Raw genomic sequence first — 15126 nt, 5'->3', positions numbered from 1 at the left:
CTCGTCCGAGTGTGTCAGAGCACAGAATAACTGACGAATTTACGAATGCTCAACACCCTTTGTAAACGTTGGCTAAAAAAATAAAATAAAAATGTTGCCAGCAGCACAGTTGCAGTCACCAATGCTCTGGATAACATAAAAACAGCCTAACCTGTTCTGCTAGGGCAAGTAAAATAGTCAATATTTAAAAAGAAATAGTTTCGCCATATAGAAAAAAAGAGGAATCACTAATCACATTAAATAAATAATAGTCTTCAGAAATTACTTTGTCAAAGCAACACACTAACTAGGGCAGAAATGTTGGGGTTAAGTGGGTTAAAACGTCCTAGAAGTGACACGGTTGATGGAGGGACATGTCAAAATGTGGAAGTTTGGCACTTTAGCAAGTATTTATTCATATCAGATTTATTGAATTCCCCATGTGGTTGGTTTATATTAAAGGGCACTATACTATAGTATACTATTGATGCTCATTCTCCCCTACACACACTTGGCAACGTACCATTACTACTCAGGCTTTCTGAACACTGTCTGGATACACATACAGTATGTACACAGACTACTCCACCCATTCTCACTTAATACTCCACACTCTAGCATAGTTTACACCTGGTGCTAACATGCATCCTTTGTCCAACACTTATTACTTAACACAAGCTATTAGACCGTGTCTCAGGGATGGATAACTGGAGATCCTTTCGATCTCCACTGAGGTAGGTAAATCTGCTTCTAGTTTTTTTGCGCCCATTATGTGAAACAATTTACAGAGTTGGAATAATCCCCAATGCTCTCTGAATTTGGAAGAGTTGGCGCCTCCAGGGATATTCAGAATGCTGATTAAGGAATTTATTTGATGAAGAATGAGTTTGTTTTTATATTATTTTGTGTATGAATGTGTATATTGATGTTTATATTGATGCGTATAGTGTATATTGATGTGTATGCATGATACAGGTCTCAGCATTACTCCCTGTCAGAATAAAGATTAAATAAAAGAATGAATGAAATAAAAACACTGTCGAATTCAAAGGACTATAACCTATTCTCTAATACCAATAGGGTATTAAAACTCCTTCACACCGTTTTTACCATACATGTAGTATTCCAATCCCTATCACTCTACAAGGGTCCAACTAATACCCCAAAACAACCCAAAACGACCCCAAACTACTCAATACAGCTACCCAAAACAGTAGGACCTCTCTACAACAAACACTCTGCTGCTGTCCCAACTTTCAACACCCTTCACTCGCTTCCAATAGCTGTAACCAACCTTTGGCACTAACGAGAGAAACATTTGATGGTCCAATTTAGCAATGGAATATACCCATAACACTTGATGTGTGGGATTTGAGCTATTAAACACATGATTTAAGCAATTATACACTCTCATCATTACATGTACAAAAACATAGTTCCACACATGGATATCTAATCTTTATCTAGTCTATATCTATCTATACCAAGTGTATCAGTCTACCCCGAGAGCACTTGCATTCTGGTCCAAATGACCGAGCAGTAAATCAACCGAAAAGCTGGTAAACATAACTAAATGTCTCTATTGCTCCATAGAATACCTTTTGGAACACCTTTCTCAAACTGTAAAATCATGCGGCCCTGTTTGAAACCATGCCGTGTTCAATTCCCCCAAGGTTTTCACAGTGTATGTTTTAGACTTGACTGGCAAAGGGTATTGTCTAGCAACATCAGCTAATTTTAGCATTTTCCATTCCCGAAAATAAACACCTCCACCCATCACATGCACTCTCCCCAATGTACGTACACCAACATTCTCTCAAAGACACACTCACACTCTCCATACGTCACAAACATTCTTTACGCACACACAGACACTCAAATTCTTCCATTCACAAAAATACAGATACAATTCAAAGATCAAACAAATGTTCTCACTAATTGTGAACTTAGGCAAGGTCTACAACCACCACTTAACAAAACTGTCACTCATCATTCACTCATCTTTCCTCTACTGTATTCTATATTGCACACATAAACAACATCTCTCAAGAACACCTGCACACATATACACATAGGTGTGATGAACATACACTCTTAGAAAAAAGGGTTCCAATAGGGTTCTGGGGCTGTCCATACAGGAGAACACTTTTTGGTTCCATGCAAAACCCTCTGTGGAAAATGTTCTACATGGAACTCAAAATTGTTCTATCTGGAACCAAAAGGGTTCTTCGAAGGGCTCTCCTATGGTGACAGCCAAATAACCATTTTTGGTTCAAGATAGCACCTTGTTTTTCTAAGAGTGTACACACCTGCGCTTACATTCATGCGTTTATGTATACATATATCCATGCATGTCTGAGCACCCACTTGTGCACAGAGAGCCCCATTCGTTCTATTGTACTCGTTCGTTCTATTGTACTCACCTTTGGTTTTAGATAGTCTGGAACACACATTTAGACACACACAGGAGAAGAGAGAGGATGTTGAAAAGTTCCTGGAATTTCTCACGTTCCAACTTTTCCCTCCCTTTGCTTGTTCCTGGTGTTGACTTTCCCCGTTTTATAGGCTCTCCTCTGGAATCTCCACTCCAATCGGTGGTCGCGATTCCTCTGACATCATTTCTCCTCGTTTTCCACTGCTCCACTGCTCCTTGCCCTAAACCCTCACACTCTGACATTTTCATCCTCATCACCCCAGGGCTGGGGTTATTACCTGCTAATGGGAACTCTTGGGAGTAGCTTGGTGGCCGGGGGAGGTGAGGGCTGTTGCCCCCCTCCCTCTGCTGGGCAACAGAGTTAATGTCCCAGAGATCAGAGGGAAAGGTCAGGTCCCGTTGCCTGATGAGGTGCATGCTGTCGGAATGACGGTCCTTAAAGCCACAGAGGCGAGCGGGCGATGTAGGTAGAGAGATCAGGGGAGGAGAGTGTAGGCGACAGGCAAGGTTTATCTTTCCATACCGCCTGCGGATGATCAGATCGCTCAGCCTTGTATCTCCCCTGTCTGAAATAAAGTCATGATAGCTAATCCTTTTCTAAACTAAAGTCAGATCCTCCTGACCTATACACTGACTGTATGCTATGTAGCCTAATATCATGCCCAATGAACCATCCAGGTCTCCATCTAGGGCTCTGTCTGTCTGTCTGTCTGTCTGTCTGTCTGTCTGTCTGTCTGTCTGTCTGTCTGTCTGTCTGTCTGTCTGTCTGTCTGTCTGTCTGTCTGTCTGTCTGTCTGTCTGTCTGTCTGTCTGTCTGTCTGTCTGTCTGTCTGTCTGTCTGTCTGTCTGTCTGTCTGTCTGTCTGTCTGTCTGTCTGTCTGTCTGTCTGTCTGTCTGTCTGTCTGTCTGTCTGTCTGTCTGTCTGTCTGTCTGTCTGTCTGTCTGTCTGTCTGTCTGTCTGAGCTAAACCTATGGATCCTGTGTCCCCCTATGCCCAACTGAGCTAAACCTATGGATCCTGTGTCCCCCTATGCCCAACTCCTGGACCTCCAACTTAACTTGTCTTCAGTACAAAATCACATCTCATGTCGGTTGATCTCAACAACAAATCCAGGCTTGACCAAACCAAAACCCAACCTTTGTAAAGCTGGTCCATAAGAGTTCTTGCTACCTGTTATACCAAAACTGGTACAAAATTGGTTCAACCTGTTTGAATTCCTCCTGTTTGAATTCTGAATCAATGTTTTCCCAGGTTTGAACAATATAAGACAGAGCTAGTGAGAGACACACTCTATAGCCCCTCTGGATCTCTCTCCTTAGACTGAGGGCAACCTGCAGCAAATCCAGCTGACTTATCACACACTATAATTAAATATAAACAGACCACCAACCACTTTTTATTGCCAACAAGTTATATCAAGATCCTCAGAGGGAGCAATGCATAGTAAAAAGGCAATGCTGTTTGGCAACCCACAAAAGCTGAGACACATAGGCAAAAGTGTCACAAGAACAGATGGGCAAATCACTCATGAACAAGTAAACACGAAGTACCTGGGGATGAAGTTGGAACCACACCTACACTGGACTAAATACGCCAGCCTGATCACAGTGAAACTGTTGTCTGGGCTTGGCACTCTAAAAATGGCAAGAGACTTCATCTCCAAGGACATCCTCCTGACAATCTACCACACCATGATAGCAACTCACCTGGAGTACTGTGCCACAGTATGGCTTCACACCCTACATCAGTGCAATAAGGTGTGTGTGTGTGTGTGTGTGTGTGTGTGTGTGTGTGTGTGTGTGTGTGTGTGTGTGTGTGTGTGTGTGTGTGTGTGTGTGTGTGTGTGTGTGTGTGTGTGTGTGTGTGTGTGTGTGTGTGTGTGTGTGTGTGTGTGCGTGCGTGCGTGCGTGCGTGCGTGCGTGCGTGCGTGCGTGCGTGCGTGCGTGCGTGCGTGCGTGAGAGCAAAGAATTACCCCAGTCACCCCAGTCATGACCCCAATGCTACTCTGAAACTCCATTCAGAGCAAAAACTCTATTCACTCGTTGATTCTATTAAAAGCCCTGGACTGTGTGTGTGTGTTTTCATTTGTGCGTGTGTGTATGTATGCGCCCGTGTGTAGGTCTGTGTATGAGAGCGAAGAATGACCGCAGTGCTGGGTGCATGGACATCTGTCCATTAGATGCTGAGCGCTGTCGGAAACCCTGAACTGCGTCTCCTAGACGATGCTCTTTTAAGCAGAGAACACTGATTCTACCTCAGCCCAAACATCCGCGACTGGCAGGCTCACACTCAATGATCGCTCCCACTTCAATTGCACCTAATGGCTTTCACAGCAGACATACTGTAGCTTCATTCAACTCACACACATCACATGCACATGGTCAGACACACACATACATGCACATGAACACGGTCAGACACAAGCACACAGGAACGCTCGCACTCACTAACATCACTAACTCCTCTCCCCGTCTGAACCTCACACACACACATTTTATTTGTTATTCACTCTGTATTTATTCCTTGTGTCACTATTTCAATATTTATTTTATTTTGATCTTATCTTTAACTTTGCATTGTTGGAAATGGACCTGTAAGAATCGTTTCACTGTTAGTCTACACCTGTTGTCTACAAAGCATGTGACAAATAACATTTTATTTTACTTTACTTTGTTCTTCTCTTTTTTATGTGTTTTCATATACACACTTGTGCCCTATAACTATGTACAGTGCATTGTTGTTGCAGTGTTGCATTACTTTTAAGCGTGCCATTAAACCCCAGGGTTGTATTCAGCTGACAGAGTGGGGAGATGGAGTGTGTGGAGGGGGCTTCATCACAACAGGCAGGCCCTGCTCTGTCATAAACACACACACACACACACACACACACACACACACACACACACACACACACACACACACACACACACACACACACACACACACACACACACACACACACACACACACACACACACACACACACACACACACACACACACACACACAGCTTTTAATAGAATCAATGAGTGGATAGAGTTTCAGCTCTGAATGGAGTTTGACCTCTCAGCACTTCGCCTGTGCTAATTAAATCATGTAAGCGGCCATATCCTGATCCTCTGCGTGTGTTTGGATTGTGTAAAAATAACGCATGAAAGGGGGATTCTATGCTACGCTATGCTACGCTATGCTTGACAGGTATCAAGTGTTTGGGATATATGGTTGTTGTGGTTAGCCAAACAGGGATGGCATGTGTGTGTGCGTATGTGTGTATTGGAGGATCTTCTGTTGCCGGCAGCAACACCCTTTCACATCTCCCAGCTGGTTTCTGACAGACTCTATTCAGCAAAGCAGAAGAAGAATTTGGTCATTGAAAAAACACACCTGCGTTAATAATGACACGGTTAATACTCAAATAATGTCGGAAAAAATTACCCTCGCTCCGGATCACACCCCACTTCACCCCCTCCCCTTTTCCCCATTCACTTTCCGCCCCCCGCTCTCCCATCATCAGCGAAGACCTTCTCAGCTCATGATGTCATGCACCTCAACCTGCGGTTGCTATGGAAGGAGGACTGAGAGAGCTAAGGAGATGAGGTCACAGGGTTATGAGGTCACAGCCACTCAGTGACTAGGGGCGACAAGAAGCCAAGTGAAGGAGCCAACCCAGACCATTGACCTATGACCCCCCCTCAACAGACACGCACACACACGCATGAAAGAAATACACACACACACACAATCCCACACACACATAGAATCCCTGCGCTGGAAAAAGTGACACACAGCCCAGAGGATAATTGCGGATACCTGCTGTAAGAGCCGTGTGAGGAAGGCAGGTTGGCGGGCAGGGGGGGGGGGGGACAGAGCTCTGCCCCTTGGCTATTGGCACTGTTGTTTTAGTGGTGCTGATCCTAATCTCCTTTGAAATGTCAATTTTCACGCAATCAAAACACCATCTATATTTAGTTTCCTGATGGCGGGCTATTATGCTTTATGAGTTATGCTTCATATCGCAGCTGAACACACTATCACAGATATAACCACCCTGCTCACTCTAAACTGACTCTGTCCAAGGCCTATCCAGTGTCATTTCAAACACTAACTCTAACTCATCCCATACAATCTGGGTTAAACAACCTAATTTGGTTGTAGTTTTTCAACTACAGTGAAATGGATGATTCAACCCAAAAGTCATTGTGAGCAAAAACAACACAGGCAAAATCTACCCTGTCCAACGATCGTTTTCCTATCCAGCTTTGCCGGCCGTCCGGGTGTGTGTTTACCTTGTGTGAGTCGGCCTCGGAGAGTGAGAGGGAAGCCGTGGCCCGCAGCTGTGCAAGCGGACACAGAGGGGGAAACCTGATAGGATGAGAAGCCCAGAGAAAGACTGCTCTTTTGTTTAAGTCTCTTCCACAGCAGATAGATCGGGATGGCTTTCTCAGGCTGTTGTTTTAGGGTCTGAGAGCAAAACCATGTGTGTGTTTTTCTCTGGCTCCTTGTTACAGCCCCAGTGCTGTAAGCAATGTGTGTGTGTGTGTGTGTGTGTGTGTGAGCATGTCTCAGAAATTACCCTTTCTCCTCTGCTGACTCCAGATCAGTGCTGGGATGCCCAGCTTGCTCAGAGAGAGCGCAAAGTAACAAATAGGCTGGCGTGGTGTGTGGTCAAATAGGATCCTTTCAAAACTGATGGCCTGGTTACAAGATATCAGACAGTGTTATAATGGAAGTTCAGGTTTACATTGGGAAGCAACACATGCTCTAGTGTCCATGTAGAAGATATACTGTATATCAGGATAATAATCAGGATATAATAACAGAAGCCTATCATGTTCCAGGGGTAGACAGTACAGTGGACTTTTGGCACATGACATCATTTTCTGGTTGGGAAGACGTCACGCAACCAGATTACAACCAATTGGTCTCTGTTGCAACCCTCTAAACTTTAAGCCATTTTTGCACCATCTCTACTAAACTAACATGTGGAATTGTTGAAGATTGTAACCACCTAGGTATTTTAGGACCCCTGGGGGTATCAGAAACAAACATATTAAAATAAATTGATGAAACAATGATTTTGGCCTTACTGCTATTAGCCGTGATCAATAAAATGTCACAATATGGTGCAGAGCAATTCAATTTGGCAGCTGGGGCCAGAGTACGTGAACGGAGTGGAGCTGGAGCAGAGCGAGGAGCGGAACGATCCCAATCATATCTGGCCCTGTGCCCTCTGAATCGTGGCATTGAACGCTTTAGTCGGATGCTTTCTCTTCATTACTGGCTATGTGATTATTACAGCTCGATGGATGTAACTTTTGTTGACAATTTCGATACCTTTTGGAAACAAAACATGTTTTATAAGAAGGACGGGATCCATCCAAATCATTTGGGTTCCTGGATTCTTTCACAACATTATAAGGCAGCGTTGAGACAATGACTTATCATTGATCCAAGCCCAACTCAGTTAAACCCGACCATTGTGCCGCTGAGTCATCATAATGCTTTAGCAAATGTACATTATCCTCTTAAGGATCCGCCCCTTTTTTTCAATTTTCACCTAAAATGACATACCCAAAACTAACTGCCTGTAGCTCAGGACCTGACGCAAGGATATGCAAATTATTGATACCAATTGAAAGGAAACACTTTGAAATGAAACACTTTGAAATGAATTTAGGAGAATATAACATATTAGATCTGGTAAAAGATAATACACACCCTCAATGTGTGTTGAAAGTCTGTTGCCAATTTGTTTACTGTAAAATAGCATTGTATCTGGTCCCCCCCAAAATCGGAACTTTACTAAGGGTTGGTAACAGGCTGATTGGTCTGCTATTTGAGCCAGTAAATGGGGCTTTACTATTCTTACGTAGCGGAATGACTTTGGCTTCCCTCCAGGCCTGAGTGTCAAGGCTCAGGAGAAGACCCAGATGCAGACAGTTTCGAAGTAACAAAAGTGTATTACAAAAACAGGGGGACAGGCAAACGACGGGTCAAGGGCAGGCAGCAGTCAGTAGTCCAGGGTGGTGTGACAAGGTACAGCACGACAGGCAGGCCCAGGGTCAAGGCTGGTAGGCTTGACGAAACAAAACGAACTGACAACAGACAAACAGAGAACACAGGTATAAATACACTGGGGATAATGAGGAAGATGGGCGACACCTGGAGGGGGGTGGAGACAAGCTCAAAGACAGGTGAAACAGATCAGGATGTGACACTGAGGGCACACACTTTCTAGTAGGCTTAATGTCTTGGCGCACCCATCCCGTTAGCGGGATCATTTTCTTCAACATCCACTGAATTGCAGAGCGCCAAATTCAAATTAAATTACTAAAAATATTACATTTTCAAGTGCAATATAGCAAAACACAGTTTAGCTTGTTGTTAATCCACCTGGCATGTCAGATAAAAAAAATAAGCTTTACAGCAAAAGCTATCCAAGAGTTTATGTTAGGGCATCTCTCTCAGCAGACAAAACATTACAAAGAGCTAGCATCCAAGTAGATTGGTCACGAAAGTCAGAAAAGCAATAAAATGAATCGCTTACCTTTGATGATCTTCAGATGTTTGCACTCACGAGACTCCCAGTTCCACAATAAATGTTCCTTTTGTTCCATAAAGATTATTTTTATATCCAAAATACCTCCATTTGGTTGGCGCATTTTGTTCAGAAATCCACATGCTCGAGCGGTCACGACGGGGCAGACGAAAATTCCAAATAGTATCCGTGAAGTCACACATTTTTTAAAATCAATCCTCGGGTTGTTTTTACAATAAATAATCAATCATATTTCAACCGGACCGTAGCTTTTTCAATGGGAGAGAGAGAGAAAATGTCTGCTCCAAGCTGTTGCGCATGCAAAACTCTGCTGGCACCCAGCCATCCACTGACGCGATGTGATCCTTCCCGCTCATTTTTTAGAATAAAAGCCTGAAACTATGTCTAAAGACTGTTCACACCATGTGGAAGGAATCTGATTGATATCCCTTTAAATGGAGGGAAGGCATGCAATGGAACAGGGAGATTCGTTTCTCTTAGGCACTTCCTTGTTGGATTTTCCTCGGGTTTTCGCCTGCAATATCAGTTCTGTTATACTCACAGACAATATTTTGATGGTTTTGGAAAATTTAGAGTGTTTTCTATCCTAATCTATTTTTATCCTAACAATTATATGCATATTCTAGATTCTGGGCCTGAGAAATAGGCAGTTTCATTTGGGTACGTTTGTCATCCAAACATCAAAATACTGCCCCCTACAATCACAGGTTAAATTGAAATAATGGCAAATAGGAGTGGCAATATCGTCCTCTATTATACTCAGTAATTTTCCATTCAAGTTGTCAGACCCAGGTGGCTTGTCATTGTTGATAGACAACTAAAATGTTTTCACCTCTTGCACCTCTTGCATACTCACTCCACATCAGATTTTTCTGCACTTTTCGATGAAACGCACGTTCTGTTATAGTCACAGCCGTGATTTAACCAGTTTTATAAACGTCTGAGTGTTTTCTATCCACACATACTAATCATATGCATATACTATATTCCTGGCATGAGTAGCAGTGCACTGAAATGTTGCGCGATTTTTAACAGAATGTTCGAAAAAGTAGGGGGTAGGAGTAACAGGTTAAAGAAGAAGTTACATGTCTGTGAGAGCCAAAAATCTTGCTTGTTTGTAGGTGACCAAATACTTATTTTCCACCATAATTTGCAAATAAATTCATTAAAAATCCTACAATGTGATTTTCTGGATTTTTTTTCTAATTTTCTCTGTCATAGTTGAAGTGTACCTATGATGAAAATTACAGGCCTCTCTCATCTTTTTAAGTGGGATAACTTACACAATTGGTGGCTGACTAAATACTTTTTTGTTCCTTTTGTCCAGGTGGGAAAGGGCAGTGTGGAGTGCAATAGAGATTGTATCATCTGTGCAACCCAGATTTGTTGCAAACCCTATTACCAGTCTGTTCAACCTCTATTTCGTATCGCCTGAGATCCCTAAAGATTGGAAAGCTGCCGCAGTCATCCCCCTCTTCAAAGGGGATGACACTCTAGACCCAAACTGTTATAGACCTATATCCATCCTGCCCTGCCTCTCTACAGTCTTCGAAAGCCAAGTTAACAAACATTTCGAATCCCACCGTACCTTCTCCTCTGTGCAATCCGGTTTCCGAGCTGGTCACGGGTGCACCTCAGCCATGCTCAAGGTACTAAACGATATCATAACCGCCATCGATAAAAGACAGTACTGTGCAGCCATCTTCATCGACCTGGCCTTGGCAGCAGCTAATAGGGATCCATAATGAATACAAATACAATAATTTGACTAGTGCACCGAGCGAGATTTCCAATGGTTGGAGCGTCGGCCTTCTTGCACCCTCCAATTTCGCTCCAGTAGCGCTCACTTCACGAGCTCAGCATGCATTTGTAGTCTACTTGTGTGCTGCTATTGCCCCTTGCTTTAGTTACTGTCATGGAGTTCGCTAAATATTTTCATGACGAAACTGATAAAACACACAGGTGCAAAATCAAGGTGATTTACAAAGATGAGGACCAAGAGCAAGAGAGGGAGTGCAGTGATATAGTGTCCACAACTCATCATTGTGGGATCTGAAAAGACACATAGTATGTCAAAAGCATGATGGTGTACTTACTATATGCACATGCTAAAAGAAAGGAATGAGGTGGGTAGATAGCTCAGTTGTAGCGAAGTATCTATAAACCAAAAATCAGATCTCTTAAATGTTTTATTCATTTTTGTTCTATTATCTATACAATAAGCCATAATTGATATTCGACCAATAGGCATGGCATATTCCCAAGTTCAAGAAGCTTTCTGTTTTAATTGGGTTATTTTGCCTAAAAACCTATCGTCCTACCTTTAGAAAAGAGGAATAAAGACTTACATCTCTGCCCAGCCTGTCAAGAATGGCCAAAACAATGTTTAGCATCCCCAGTGGCTCTGCAAGTGTGGAGAGGATATTCTCCCCTGCTGGCCTGCTCTCTAGACACCGCCGCATGAGCCTGAAGCCACAGACTGGCCAAACTCATTTTTTCAGTTAATATGTATTTAATTTGTATTTAGTTCTAAGTAAGTCACAGCCTATATGCAACATGTATAGGCTATGTAATACAACAAAATGTTGTTTAAATGCTGAGCCAATATTGAGATATTGTGAGGCTACCCTCAAGTATCTGAAATGACATGATCAATTGACATTTACTGATCATGAAAAGCATGCAGTTGCTTTCTGTATAACTCTGACGATAGAGATACATATGCACAATTGTTTTGCATGGAATAATCTGGCATTTCTTGTTCTGACTATGCTCTTCGAGAGTCGACAATATTACAACCAAACATTTAACAGATATTTAACAATCCCTTGAAAATGGCTAGCAGTTGTCCATGGTTTTAGCAGAGCTGAGGGTCTCCATGCCCCCCAGCAGGTAAGTCTCCTTGCCCCTCTGCACCTTATTCTGACGATTTATTGATAATGACCGATTAGCCCATATAAACACACAGAATAACACACAAATATATAACAAATAAAATAGAACAAAACATCAGAAGGAAGTATGGTTTGAAGTGTCTGAAATATATCAAAGAGCTCCGGAAACCAGGTAAAAATGTCTTCTTCTTTCTTTACAAGATATAGACAAAACGTCCTTATACAACTAGTATACAACCTGACCATGACATCCCAAAATACCTCATAATCACATAAATTCAACCAATTTTGCCCACTCACATGACCCTTTGAAGACACTGCTCCTTACCCACGTATTTCTTACCCTCTTAGCAACAAGCCCATACTGTAATTGACACTATGACAAACCTATGCCTGTCTTACTGATTGCCTGACTCACGGTCATACTGCTTTCGTCTGAATCGGTCTGACCTGCTCGAAGCACAAAGGAATGTGTTTTAAGTAGATTGGGGAGGCAGCACCTGCCATTTCCTGGGGCCGCAGCATCACTTTCTCCACTGTGGGAGTGAGGTGAACATTATACACATTCTTTCCTAATTTTTTACCGGTAAATGCTCCTCCCGCTCTTGGCGCATGGGTCAGGGGTGGGGGATGGAGAGGGAGTATGGAGAGACAGAGAGGAGAGAGGAGAAATCAAATCCCTCTCCCTATGTTTTACTCTATTTCTTTTCATCCCTATCTTTTTCTCTGTCCCTGTATCTCACTCTTTTTCAGCTTCTCTCTGTCCTTCTCTCCCAGCAAGGGGAGACCAAGAGGAAATTGGGTTCTGTGCTTACAACCGGCCAAAATGTAAAGTTTCCCCAAATGTAGACCTTAGTGTGATTCAGTCAGCCTGCTGGTCAGGTCGGGTTACAGCAGCTCCATGGTGGGGCTGGGGCTGGGCCAGGCTGGGCCCTCATGCGACGGTACCTCCGGGAACCCACTGAGTCATGTGATTGCACTCATTACTGGGTAAACAAGCTGGGGACACAGTCAGACAAAGAAAACAAGCCCTCTTCCTCTTTCCCAGCAAACGCCGGGAGCCTCCTAAGCAACCGATGCATGCACACTGCCAGATGTGAGACTACTATCGAGGATTCCCATCATCTGTCTGACTGACAATACAGGTGGCGGAGTGAAGATTATTGTCACGCCCTGACCTTAGAGAGCCGTTTTATTTCTCTATTTGGTGAGGTCAGGGTGTGGTGTAGGGTGGGCATTCTATGTTTTGTATTTCTTTGTGTTTGGCCGAGTGTGGTTCCCAATCAGAGGCAGCTGTCTCTGATTGGGAATCACACTTAGGTAGCCTTTTTCCCACCTATGTTGTGGGATCTTGTTTTTGTACAGCGCTTGTAGCCTATGGAACTGAATATTCGTTTTGGTTTCACTTTGTTGTTTTGTTACTGGTTCTCATTTAATAAATATGATAACCACAAATTACGCTGCGCTTTGGTCTCCTTCAGACAACGTTACTTTACAGAAGATCCCACCACAAACGGACTAAGCGGCGTGGCCGGGAGGAGAAGACAGAGTGGACATGGGAAGACATTCTGGAAGGAAAAGGATCCTGGACATGGGAGGAAATCCTGGCTGGAAAGCTACTCAAGGGGACCAGTGTTACATAGGGTCAAGGCTAGCACAGAAGCCCGAGAGGCAGCTCCAAAAAAATGTTTGGGGGGAGCACACGGGGAGATTGGTGGAGTCAGGGTTTAGACCTGAGCTAACCCCCCTGTGCTTACCGTAGGGAGTGTGGTACAGGTCAGGCACCGTGTTATGCGGTGTCTCCAGTGCGCGTTCACAGCCCGGTGCGCTACATTCCAGCTCCCCGCATTGGATGGGCTAGAGTGGGCATCCAGCCAGGACGTATGGTGCTGACTCAGCGCTCCTCCAGTGCGTCTCTTCGACCCAGGATATCCTGCGCCGGCTCTGCGCACTGTGTCTCCCACATAGCACCCCACATTTGCCGGGCAAAAGTAACCATCCAGCCAGGACAGGTTGTGCCAGCTCTACGCTTGAGACCTCCAGTGCGCCTCCACGGCCCAGTATATCTGGTGCCTGATCCATGCACCAGGCTTCCAGTGCATCTTCCCAGTAAGGTAAGACCTGTTCCGATTCCACGTACCAGGCCTCCAGTATGCCTCCTCAGTCCGGTGAGACCTGTTCCGGCTCCACTTAGGAGGCCTCCAATGATGATCCATGGCCCTAAGCTTCCAGTGATGATCCATGGCACTAAGCCTCCAGTGATGATCCATGGCACGAAGCCTCCAGTGATGATCCATGGCACAAAGCCTCCAGTGATGATCCATGGCCTGGAGAATGCAGTGAGGATCCATGGCACGAAGCCTCCAGCGTTGATCCGCGGTCCAGAGCCTCCAGCGACGGTCCCCAGTCCGGAGCCTCCAGCGACAGTCCCCAGTCCGGAGCCTCCAACGACGAGCTACAGTCTGGAGCCCCAGCAACATTCCCCAGTCCGGGGCCTGCAGCGAGGGATCCCAGTCCGGGGCCTTCAATGAGGGTCCCCAGTCCGGGGCCTGCGGCGAGGGTCCCCGGTCCGGGGCCTGCGGCGAGGGTCCCCAGTCCGGCATCGGCAACGAGGGTCCCCGCACCAGAGGTGCCACCACAGTGGGGGGGCCAGAGGTGGAGCGGGGTCTACGCCCCGTACCGGAGCCGCCGCCAAGGGTAGATGCCCACCAGGTTAGACCCTCCCCTATAGGTTCAGGTTTGCAGCCGGGAGTCCGCACCAGATTGTTACAATTATTATGTGTGTGGACTGTGTTTATGTGTTTGTGTCTATGTGTGTGCAGTGGGTATAGTGTGTTATAGTGTTATTGAAGTACTAGTGGGTCAATGGTAACAGCAGCAGGAGTAGTGATTGTAGTGCAATGCCATGATTAAAACAATGATAGAGGTACTGTATATGATTGTTTATAATGGGTCTTGCAGCCCTCCCACTTTACTAGACTGTATTACACTGGGCAATGTCAGAGATAGCTCTGAAAAAAGATCCTGGTTTATCAAGCCGGATGGTTCATAAGACCCTCACAGACACGTGCATGCACTCGATCACTCACTCACTCACTCACTTACTCACTTAATCACTGTGAGTTAATACATATACTTTTTAGACGTGTATTTGTGTGTGGGGCGGTGGTTGGTGTGGGAATAAATACAGGCATTGCTGATGATGCTGAGGGATAATGACAAGTGTGGTGGGGGGACTATATAATAGCGCTCCTCCCA

The 15126-nt window shown here is 44.6% G+C and overlaps 2 protein-coding genes across 2 annotated transcripts in view; one reads left to right on the top strand and one right to left on the bottom strand.

The window, feature by feature from the left end:
- Positions 1–2623, bottom strand: part of ostn (osteocrin) — a 36549-nt gene extending 33926 nt beyond the window's left edge. Inside the window, exon 1 of the mRNA XM_046293412.1 lies at positions 2403–2623. Within this exon, the coding sequence (XP_046149368.1) occupies positions 2403–2432 (30 nt within the window). The 5' untranslated portion in view covers positions 2433–2623. The remainder of the gene's footprint in view (positions 1–2402) is intronic.
- Positions 2624–11825: 9202 nt separating this feature from the next.
- Positions 11826–15126, top strand: part of gmnc (geminin coiled-coil domain containing) — a 71138-nt gene continuing 67837 nt past the window's right edge. Inside the window, exons 1-2 of the mRNA XM_046293492.1 lie at positions 11826–11866; positions 14370–14580. Coding sequence (XP_046149448.1) covers positions 11826–11866; positions 14370–14580 — 252 coding nt within the window. The remainder of the gene's footprint in view (positions 11867–14369; positions 14581–15126) is intronic.

The sequence above is a fragment of the Oncorhynchus gorbuscha genome, linkage group LG13 (genome assembly GCF_021184085.1).
Source record: "Oncorhynchus gorbuscha isolate QuinsamMale2020 ecotype Even-year linkage group LG13, OgorEven_v1.0, whole genome shotgun sequence".
NCBI classification, from domain to species: Eukaryota; Metazoa; Chordata; class Actinopteri; order Salmoniformes; family Salmonidae; genus Oncorhynchus; species Oncorhynchus gorbuscha.
Note: the sequence above shows the minus strand (reverse complement) of the source record. Positions and strands in the feature narration are given on the sequence as shown.